Source organism: Lactuca virosa, chromosome 9 (assembly GCF_052849685.1).
Source record: "Lactuca virosa cultivar CGN04683 chromosome 9, Lactuca_virosa_CGN04683_v6, whole genome shotgun sequence".
Classification (NCBI taxonomy): Eukaryota; Viridiplantae; Streptophyta; class Magnoliopsida; order Asterales; family Asteraceae; genus Lactuca; species Lactuca virosa.
This window is the reverse complement of record NC_136434.1, coordinates 286873435-286885600: the sequence shown is the minus strand read 5'-3', so window position 1 is coordinate 286885600 and position 12166 is coordinate 286873435. Positions and strand designations below refer to the sequence as shown.

The following is a 12166-nucleotide window of genomic DNA, read 5'->3' as shown; positions in this document are numbered from 1 at the left end:
TGTAGATGTCATGTGTGTAATATTAGGTATAAAACCATCAAATTTGACTTTTTGATTAAAAACATAATGTTTTTCAGTATTAGCTTCTTCCTATTGCTTTTGAACTCATATTATTTCTGATTCCATAAATTATACCCAATAGCTATGTATTTCGAATGAGTTGTTTATATTAGACCTCTAGTAGGCTTCATAACTTTCTCTGACACCTACCATATGTAAACCTTCATGGTTGTTTTTGATGTGTTATGGGAAGAAATTTATTGGATTTTAATGAACAATTTCGATATTTCACAATTTTTTTCTATATTACATGGTTTGTGGTGGAAAATTAAATATGTAAAACTCCATAAAATATGTACAAAGTCTATCATCTAGTCTAATAGAGGATACGAGAAAGATGGTAGAGAGATTAATTGCATTTTGTTAAAACTTGGTAGTTTTTGATGGTTCTATACCTAATATAGGTACGTAACAGCCACATATTTCCTAAGCCCATATATATATATATATATATATATATATATATATATATATATATATATATATATATATATAACGAAAATCAATAAAGTATATATGAAAATGCAAAATAAAATTAAAAAAACATGTGGTATAATTTTTTGCAAACCTCATGGACTAAATTTGAACTTTTAAGGACTGACTTTGCAAAAAAGTTAACCAAGTTAACCATAAAACTCGTTAAGTGTGCTAGAGTGATAATTTTGCGAGAAAGTTGTGGTCATAGCAATAAAAAATATATATTATGGTTTTTCAATAACGCGTTAAAAATTTAGGCCTTTTATAATATTATTCCGATATTTTATTTAATTTTTGCTTCAAATACTTAAATATTATTACTATTTATATATACTTTATTTTAATAATATATATAATACAATTAGAATAAAATAAAATAATAAGAGTAAAAGTAAAAAATAAAACCAATTGATGGTCATTTTTGGGAAACCAAAAACAATAAATGCATAAAATTCAAAATTAGAAACAGCCACAAAATCGAAATATTTAAGATAATAATATGTATTTGTGTTGTTCGTATCATATCTACATGACTTTTTATTTAAAATTTGGGCTAAAAGTGTAAATTTTTGACCAAATTTGTAATAAATTTTGAAATCTGGGCCAAAAATGTAATTTTTGAAAGTTGGATTACCTGTTGACTGGGTCAAATGGTTAAATTGAATACGATTACCGGTATTTGGGACTTAATTGAATAAAAAATATATATAGGGACTAAATCGATTATGGAGCCAATATGTAAGGACTTTATTGCAGTTTTCCCAATTTGGAAAATGTAAATTTAAATTTTGAAATGAGTTGGCTAATATATCTACATGACACATGACATAATATTAATGAGAAGTTGTATTAGAGTGACACTTGGAAAAATGAGATTAAAACTATTCATTTATTAGAATAGGGATTTATATATACTTTATTTTAATAATATACAATAAAATCATAATTAGAATAAAATAAAATTATAAAAGTAAAAGTAAAAGTAAAAAATTGAGAAATTAAATTGTCTCCTACTTTTTATGTCTACAAATAATCTTACCCATTAATATTATGACATTTATCATCATTCCACCATTCAATTTAATTTTATTTGATATATTTGTAATATACTCTTAATGAGATAGTTAAATAAATATGGAATGATTACACATGTCATAATTTTAATAGTTAGAAATATTTGTAGACATGAAAGGTAGGAGACAATTTAACTTCTCAAAAAAATAAAACCAATTATGCTCATTTTGGGAAACCAAAATCAATAAATGCATAAAATTCAAAATTAAAAATAGCCACAAAATCAAAATAAGGGCCGTGAAGAAGGGAATAAATAAGGAAAAGTATAATTATAGAGAAATTAAATTGTCTCCTACTTTTTATCTACAAATATTTTTATCCATATTATGACACGTGTCATCATTCTACCATTCATTTTAATTTTATTTGATATATTCCTAATATAGTATTGATAAGATAGTTAAGTAATATGGAATTGTGACAAATGTCATAATTTTAATGAATAAGAATATTTGTAGGCATAAAAGGTAAAAAACAATTTAATTTCTCATAATTATATTAAGTGGATGAATAAAAATTCCAAATGGAACTATCAAGTGAGTAGTTATGGAATAAAAACAGTATATAAAAGGAAACTAATCGAAAAATTGCACAAGGTGAACAAATCTAGGGAAAATACCTGCAATAGTAAAAAAATTGGGGTATTTTCAAAAAATAGACACAAAAAATTGGATTTCCGGATATAGACATGGATTCCGCGGAGGTAGCTCTGCGGAGCTCCGCGGAATCTACTGTAGCTCCGCGGAATAGCAAAATCGTAAATAAATGAGTGTATTAAAAAAAAAAAAAAACCCAAGATCCATTCTGCGGAGCTACCTCCGAGGAATGAACTCATTCCGCGGAGGTAGCTCCGAGGAATGGATCTTCAGTTTTTTTTTTTTTTTTTCACATCGATTCTTCAAAGTTTATATTCATTCCCCAACTAATTATTTTCAAGCAAAGATTATCATAGTATCATAATTTTTTTCTTGAAAATAATTAGTTGTGGAATTAATATAAACCCCGAAGAAACGATGTGAAAAAAAAAATCTAAAGATCCATTCCCGCGGAGCTACAGTACATTTCGCGGAGCTCCGCGGAGCTAACTCCGTGGAATGCATGTCTATACCTGGAAATTTCCATTTTCATATTTAAATTTTGAAATTACCCCCCATTTTTTGACTATTGCCGGTATTTTCCCACATATCTAACACTTATTTGAGAAAGTTCGATTAAAACTACGCAATTTCAAGCACTATTAGAAGTTAGAAGGGTTTAAGAGCATCATTAACACATACTATACAACTTGATTCTGTTATACAGTTACCAAAAAAAAAAATCTAATGGATTAGACAGAAATATATATGATCTTGACAAGTATTTATCGTCAATTAAATAGTAATCGATAACGTACATTTAGTTGCATAGTTCTTAATATAAAGAAATGGTAATCAATAAAAAGTACATCCAATCCTTATTTATCAATCTTCTTGCTAAATTGATACCCTTGTAAATTATTTTGGTCACTTGTGTTCAAGAACATCCTCCAGGGCCAAATCCGATCTTTCCGGCAGTCAGATCATACACAACCTCCAATGTCTTTTGCTGCGTATTCCCAAATATACCAAGATCAGAATCATCCCGATTCCCAGCAAAAGCAAAACAGTAAACTTCGGCGCTAACTGGAATAAGTATCCCTTGAGGTGGAATTTCAACGTTTACATTCCCACCCCAAACCGTACTTATCTTGGGTATTGTGACATTCTCATATTTGCTTAAATCATAGCATGTATCAAATAGCGTCGGTCCTTGGGTCAATGGGTATTGTGCCATTTCTGCTCGAAATGCCTTACTTAGAACTGAGTAGGCCGTAGGTGGGAGTCTTGTGATCACAGTTCCCGAGTCTATGATCATGCCGGATGTCGTAAACACAGTCGGACTTATTTCTAGTTTGTTTCCTTTAACGTATATAGCTTCAAGATCAAGACCATAAAAAGAGTTTTGTTGTGAGGCAGAGAGTGGCGTGTAAATAACATTGCTACCAATTCCGCTACTTCCAAACGTTAAGAAACCAGTAGAGCTAGTTGTTGAGGGGAGACAATAGGAGAAGACTTTCCCATATTTGTTAGCGGACTGCAACACAATAGAGAGCTTATCCCTACCAAGTCCTAAAAGCCCAGCAGCACCTCCAAAGAGTCCTACATTGTTTTGGCCACATCCAAAAAAGAAACCATCAAGTACATCGTTTGAAGTCAGTGTGAGTTTATCTTTACCAAACAATCCAACAGTGACGGAATTGTCTCCATATTGTATGCGGTATACGCATGTAGATGAGCTGCAACGGGGTACGTTTCCTGTGGCTGAAGGGAGTTTAGCACACTCCGATGAGCTGCAGGAGATGTTGGAATAGGTAGAAGATGAGGAAGGTGCAAATATGGGTTCTTTTTGTCTATAGCAAGACCCGGCACATGGTTGGCATTGTGTCCATGTTAGATGGCTTCCTGTGTCAAATACGAGTGTAAGGTCTCTCTTTGGGGTGCCCAGTCCGATGGTCACTATGTAGTTTCCTGTTCCGATTGGTCTGCCAGATTTTGCAGGGAGACTGGTCTTCGACCCTTGGATGTCTTTTCTCACTGAGTTGTGAATTGAGTCAACTCTTGACTGATCATGGGAGAATATTCCGTCTACTGTCGAGGGTTTCACCATGTCTTCACTGAACTTGGAACATGGTCCATGTTTGTGAACCACTTCCAAAGACCCCCTTCTCTTCTCACCTAGTTCATGAATTTTGATCATATTAATTCAGTGATTAAAGTTACCAAATAGTTTATATCATATTGCATATTGACTGGGATGTAAAGTCTAAATTTCTATCTTATCAGTAAAATTTGTTTAGTATGATTAGAATGAAGCTATTGACTTAGGTAAAGTTGTGATAGTTAGCTAGATTAGCACGTATGGTATTTTTGGGATTCGATTTTGCTTAGTTTGTCTATGATTTGTATAAAAATAATTACTCATCAAAGACTATTAGTTTTGTATAGTTTGCAATTTTAGTGAAATTTCTATTTCAAACATTTAATCTTAGTCCTTTTGTTAATTTCAGTGCTATAGATTAGATATTTTGTTAGCATCAACTAAAGATCTTTCCTATGTTTAGTATATCTTATTCTATCTTTCTTCTGTAAAACACCTTGCCTTTCAAAAAAAACTTAAAGATATATTTACTGGTCTTAAACTACAGGCATATCAATGCCACATCATTATCACTTCCCCACTAGTCGTCTAACATGTGGTTTCCGATAGAGATTTTTTTTCTTATTGTACATGTCTTTTTTTTTTAATATACACTTTGTTTTTTAATTGTTATTATGGTTTTTGTAAATTTAAGTATGAGTTCAGCTGAACTAGAAATACGCTTTATTTTGAAATGTCATAGAATTAAAAGTTGAGTATTTTAATGAAAGATAAAACAAGGAAAATCTCCACAAAATTCTTAAAATTTTAGAATAATTAACGATTAAATGTCAATATTTTTTTAATGGAAAACCAAAGAAACCGGGAAATTGATTCACTTTAGTCCATTTTTACATATTTTGCATATCATCCGCGAACATGACATGTCACATCAGCATCCTCTTTACTTTGAAAAAAATCGATTTTTTCAGAAAATAGGGGAATGGGGGGAGGGGTTGCGGAGGCATGAGACTGACCGTGCGCCTACTCCATCTACACCTCCACCACCTTAACCAATTAGGCTAGGTGTATTACAAGTTTTTTCCTCTCCACTCATATACATAATGCATTAAATTCTGGATCTTTTAATACAACGACTATTATTAATTATTATTACTATTATTATTATTATTATTATTATTATTATTCGAAAATAAATATTATAAATGTGTAAACCTATTTTTTATATGTCCATGTGTGATTTTTAAATGATTTTATGTATTTTTAATATATTTAATTATTGGTTACATATTTTAAGTGATGTTGTTAAGTATTTTAAGTAAAATTTACATATTTATACATATTTTAAGTATTATTAATGATATTTTACGTATTTTAATTATTTTAAGTAATGATTAATTATTTGAAGTATTATACGTATAAATATATAAATTACATAGAAATATGTAAAAAAAATTAAATATAAATATATTTATTTATGTAAAAATATGTACAAATACGTAAAATAAATAAAAATACGTAAAAAAATATTTATATTTTTTATGTATTTGTATGTTTTTACGTGTTTATACGTAAAATAAATATATTTATATGTATTGTTTACATATTAATATGTATTTTACATATTTATACATATTTTTACATAAATAAATATATTTATACGTATTTTTTTATATTTATATGTAATTTTATGTAATGTTTATATCTTTAATCATAATAATACTTAAAATAATTAAAATACTTAAAAAAAATACTTGGAATACATAAAACAAATGCTTACATATATTAAAAAATACGTAAAAGTACATAAAAATAAATATAAAATACATAAAGTTACTTAAAAGGTACATATAAATACACAAAAAAATATGTTTATACATTTAATATATTTATTTGTGAAGTATAATAATAATAATAATAATAGTTGTATTAAAAGGTTCATGATTTAATGCGTTATATAGATGGGTGGAGAAGAAAAAATGTGTAATGCATCTAGCCCAATTAGTTAAGGTGGTGGAGGTGTAGAGAAGGAAGCACATGTTCGAATCTCATTCTTTTAGGCATCTCCAACCTACCCCCAAACTTCATTTCTTCCCTCATTCTTCTCCAACCCTACCCCATTTTCACCTCCATTTTTGGAGATATGAATAGTATTCCCCTCTCTCTCATTTTTATTTTATACATTTCTAGTTTATTTTATCTACTAATTATAATTTAAATGCAATATTTAATATTTATAATATCATGTTATATACTAATTTATGTTAATTAATCATAAATATAGAGTTTAATTAGTAAAGGGTGTATTTGACAATATATATATAAGTTATAAAAATAGAATATTTTACGAATATACTTTTTGGGGTAAAAAATGGGATAGAAAATGGAGTAGGGTTGGAGATGAAACACTATTTACTCTATTTTTTACTCAATTTATGGGGGAAAAATGGAGATGGGTTGGAGATGGTCTAAGTAAAAAGGATGCTGACGTGATATGTTACGTCAGCACCTGCCCAACTTAGCACATGTCCAACTTGGCATACCATGTAGGTGGATGACCTGCTAAATAGGTAAAAAAAAAATAATAATAATAAACAAATTTTCCGGTTTTTCTTCGGTTTTTTCTATTAAAAAAAATGTTGGGACTTAATCGTTAATTTCTCCCAAAATTTTGGGACTTTTGTATATATTTCCGGATAAAATAATTATCAAGCAACATATAACATTCCGGTCCTGGAAAAATACTCCCCGCTAAAAGTTCCATTATATCCTTATAATTCAAAATAATAAATTTCATAGTATTCATTAATTTTAACAAAATTTTTAGTTTTAACAATTTATTAATTTTGACGTGAATTGGCCAAAAAAAATAGATCAAAGGTTATTGGTTAGTTCGTTAACTTAGATTTTTTTTGGCTTGAAGTCATTGATACACTAGGTTATAAACGGTACCGTTGACAATAATAAATTTTAAATAATAAAAAAAACAATTTGTTTAAGGATAATTTGCAAACAAATATTTATATATAGTATGTATATTGGTAAGCTTACAATGTTTTGTATAAATAAGTTTTTAAATATATAGAAATTTTGAATAATGTTAAATTTAATGCCAAAATGATGAGTATTAAAAAAATTTAGGTTATACAAACTTGTATATATAAGCCATTTACGTAGAATATGTGAAAATATAAAAACCCGGATGATAATATTCAAATTGAAAATAATTATTCCATAAATAAATGATTGGAATTTGTTTTTGAAGAATAAAAGTCAAGGACATGGATTTATTTATGATATATTGTCTAATATCTTCCCTAATATTAGGGATATGAAATTACATTGCATGGGGTTTGATATAGCCAAATGTAAGCAGATTTGAATTTAAATAAGTTTAGTAAGTTTAATATCGTATGATACTAGGGATTTGAAATTTGAAAGAAAAATATATTGATTGATATTGTAGTCCAATATAATGGAACAAAATAATAAATTTCTATGAATATCCATAATTAAAAGTTTTGAGAGTGATTAGAAACAAATAGACTTTGAAAACAACATATTGTATAATGAAAAAACATCATAAATGGTTTCTGTGGTTTCCCCAAATCTGAAGTTTAATCCTCGTGGTCTAAAAACGTCATAGATGGTCCATATGCTTTCAAAACTTTTTGATGTTTGGTCCTTTTTGCTAACTCTGTTAGCTTTCCACCGTTAAATGAAGGGTATTTTTGTCATTTAACTATCCAGGGACCTTTTATGAGGTTTTCTTTTCTTTTATTTTTTTAAATTAAATTTAATATCCAAGGTCTCTCTCTCTCTCTCTCTCTCTCTCTCTCTCCCAGTGTAACCGTTCACCTTCATCGATCCTTGCTTCCTAATCTAATCATTCATCGATTCACTGCTGGTGAACCAAACCTCCCACCATTGGCGTTTCCGGTTCCCACCTCCTCCGATAACTTCCCCGTACCAAACCACCACATACCCTTCACCATCGCCATTATCTTAAATACGAGGGCTCTCTCTCTCTCTCTCTCTCTCTCTCTCTCTCTCTCTCTCTCCACACACACATACTGTATACCCACCTGTACACTTTTACTTCATCTTCTTCGTGTTTCCTCTTCTATCTCTTTTAACTCTCCGAAAAATTATAACACATCGCACATACACACAGAGGATGTGATTTGAAGCAACACAAAGCTCTCTTTTGGGCATATCTTTAAGATCGGTGACTTGAATCATTGAATTAACACCTCCATGATTGAATTAAAGCATCTTTATTCCTCTTTCAAGAACTCGAACTCTCCATCGAAGAAACTTCTATAATTACAGATATAACCGGTGATGACGAACAGCTCTCGTTTTTTCAGACTAGTCCAACAAGTTCATGTCAAAACTCCATAGTTTTTGATGAAGAAGTCGTGAGCGGCCTTTAGAAAATGAAACAGATGAGGAAAGAAATGTTGGTAACAGTGATGACTTGTCTTTCTATAGCCTACCGGAATCTGAATCGGAAGAACACAATAGTCAAGAGAAAGAAGAAGAGGAGGTAGAGATGATATCATCGGCTGTTGGTCTAAAATCGACATCTAAATCTTTTAGATATGATGTTAATACACCATTAATACCTGATTTTGTCGATTTCAGTAAAGGAAAACACACCCAAATTGATTTTAGAAATGAAAACACACAAAGACACACAATTTCATATTTTATTTCAAGGAATACACCTGATGAAACCCACAACTTGAATTCATATTAGAAAATGAAATATGGAGGGTGATGATTTGTGATTTAGGGTTCATAAATTTAACAATGGTGTAGAGGGTCTTGATGGGTTAATGGTGGTGACGATCCAATGGTTCCCTGTAGTTGAAAAAACGACCAACAACCCTTAGCTCTTTCTCTTTCACATGTGTGCTCTCACCCCCACCCCTCACTTTTCTGGTGTATCAGAAAAACAAACGAACAATAATGGCTTCCTTCTGAACTTAACTTTCTGCAGGTTTAATGGGGTGGAGAATACCATCTGTAGGCTCGATAGTTGGTGGGTGCTCAGTAGTGAAATTTATGGAAGAGTGGTGATGGTGTAAGGTGTTAATTTATGGTGCTGGGTTTTTCCATTTAAGGCTGCCGAGAGAGAGAGAGAGAGAGAGAGAGAGAGAGAGAGAGAGAGAGAGAGAGAGAGAGAGAGAGAGAGAGAGAGAGAGAGAGAGAGAGAGAGAGAGAGAGACCTTGGATATTAAATTTAATTTAAAAAAATAGAAGAAAAGAAAACCTCATAAAAGGTCCCTGGATAGTTAAATGACAAAAATACCCTTCATTTAACGGTGGAAAGCTAACGGAGGTAGCAAAAAGGACCAAACATCAAAAGTTTTGAAAGCACAGAGACCATCTATGACGTTTTTAAACCACGAGGATTAAACTTCAGATTTGGGGAAACCACAGGGACCATTTATGATGTTTTTTCTTGTTTAATAAGGTCACAAATGGCAAGTTTAGGTTTTCTTTATTAGAATATATGTAGACTTAGATATGGATGTAAATATAGATGTAAAAACAATAAGACTACAAATGGCAAGTTTATGTTTTCTTTATTAGAATATATGTAGAATATATGTAGACTTAAATATGTATGTAAATATAGATGTAGACCTAGATGATGTAGACTGGACTATGAGAGTACGAGGAAAATATATTAAAAAGAAGAAGATATTAAACTAGACTATGAGAGTATGAGGTAATATACCAATATAATACCTTATTGAATTGGTTTGTAATTGAGGCGGTCTATTTAATTAAAGTAAATATACTGCAAAAGAAAGTTCAAACCATGCTTTTGTTTCGTTCTAAGCCACTTGTTCAAAAAATTGAAATAAAATAAAATTTATCAAGGGTATCGTTCAACTTATCATAGCAATAACACGAAAGGCCCATTCCACGTGAATCTTCCACAAATTTGTCTACATCGGCTAATGTCAATGTCATATTCGCCATATACTTACGATATTTTAGTACTATTATGAAACCTAATTAATAAGTAGTAAATTATATGTTGATGAACTGATATATAAAACGATTAACCCATTACTCGTCAATAAAGGAAACTCGATACACATGAAGAACTTAGTGGATGGATTACAAATAGATGATGATTTTAAATGTTTTACAAATTACACATAACTAGTAAATTATATATAAGAAGAGAAACAGGTCTAACCATTAGTGGAAGGGCTACATATAGATGATGATACGAAAGAGCTTAATTTGAGTGTTTGATAATGGTGGGATATGGCTTCTATTTCAGCTTCACTTCTCACCAAAGCATTTTCGTTACTTGCAGCAACCAAACAGAAGAGAAAACAATATGAAAGCACCAATATGACACACTTAGATGGTTCCATTTCAACTTTCTTTGTAATACTTCTCTTACTTCGTCACCAACTCTTATTTATAGCCTTTATTGGAGGTGCAAAATTGTGTTTAGCGATGAGGTCGGTCCCAAGAAAGTTGAATTGCATACCCCCACTACCTTAATTATATGACGTAAAACACAAAAACATAAACATGACACATATTGTAATAAAATATTTGCAATCAACAAAGTCTTGCTAATCTCATTTTTTTTCCGTTTTTCTTTTTTTTTTTTTTTTTTTTTTTTTTTTTTTTTTTTGTAACGACTAGATTATATATGAGCCAACAAGATGCTAGAAAAACCGAGATTTAAAAAGTATTGTAAGCATGAGTTTCTAGGAACAAACCAACTGGAAAATTGTAAAAAAAAATATTATCAAAAATAATGTCTCTTACAAAAATGTTGTGACATCCCCATTTTTTTCAGAACCAATTAAAACATTTTTATTTACGCTTTATAAAATTGAGATGCGGAATGTCCAAGTTAAACAAAACATTTTGAGATAACAAAAGTTATTTCATTTATTAAAAACCTCGAGGATGTCATCGTTCATATCCAAACATACAATACAACGTAAATGATAAAAGGTCATGAAACTACTAGGCACATCTCTTGATTCCACTCGACATCCTAACTAGACTACTGCATCCTTGGTTCCACTACTTGTGATGCATAAAAATGAGTGGGTTAGGTTTGGAAAAACCTAGTGAGATATGTAGGGTTTTCAAGCCAATAATAATTTAGTGATATTAAATAATATCATTCCTGCAATCAATGATGTCAAAATTATATATATGAAATCTTGACCTAAGACCAACTACCCAACCCAACCTATCATCACAGATCCTATACCAACGATTATCTAGAGGAATCACCAAACCTGATGAATCGTTTGAGCAACTGTTTGACTACAGAACTAGGGATGTCCTTGGCCAGTGTAAGTCATATAAGGCAACCAATGTTTAGAGATTTGATAAATACGGTATCTCATTTTATCTACGCCTATGGGTTATAAGTCCATGCTAGCAATGTAATTCACTAGACCGCCTAAAATAGTCAAGTGTTGTCATCTACTCTCGTCGATGACCTAGACATACTTGCCAGTTGTCTGATCTGGACACACCATTTTTGGTCATCCAAGAAAGAGGAGAAACACTCAGCTATAATCTCACACATCCTATCCCAGTCATGAGACCTAATCGATATCTAACTTAATTTCAACTAAGTGTCCTGTAAAGTCTTATTCATAAAAATAAGGCAAAACAGATAACTAAAGGCAATCGATTCCCAATACAGTTTTTGATTTAATAGTATTATCCTAATTATACAATTAGCATATATCACAGATAATACATGCAAGCATTTATTGTCTCATATAAATAATACTTTTATTTTAAATTGTGATCTTAATAGAAACTACACACTCACCTGACAAAAGTGTTTGGTGATAGGTGAATCGGGCAG

The 12166-nt window shown here is 30.6% G+C and overlaps 1 protein-coding gene across 1 annotated transcript; it reads right to left on the bottom strand.

Annotated features, from left to right (window-relative positions):
• Window positions 1-2913: 2913 nt before the first annotated feature.
• On the bottom strand, window positions 2914-10722 carry LOC145137677 (aspartyl protease family protein At5g10770-like). The gene is made up of 2 exons (XM_079071816.1): window positions 10508-10722; window positions 2914-4364 (listed from the first exon to the last, which is right to left on the bottom strand). Exons 1-2 carry the CDS (start codon window positions 10689-10691, stop codon window positions 3124-3126), a joined length of 1425 nt encoding a protein of 474 aa, XP_078927942.1. The 5' UTR covers window positions 10692-10722; the 3' UTR covers window positions 2914-3123.
• Window positions 10723-12166: the final 1444 nt, after the last annotated feature.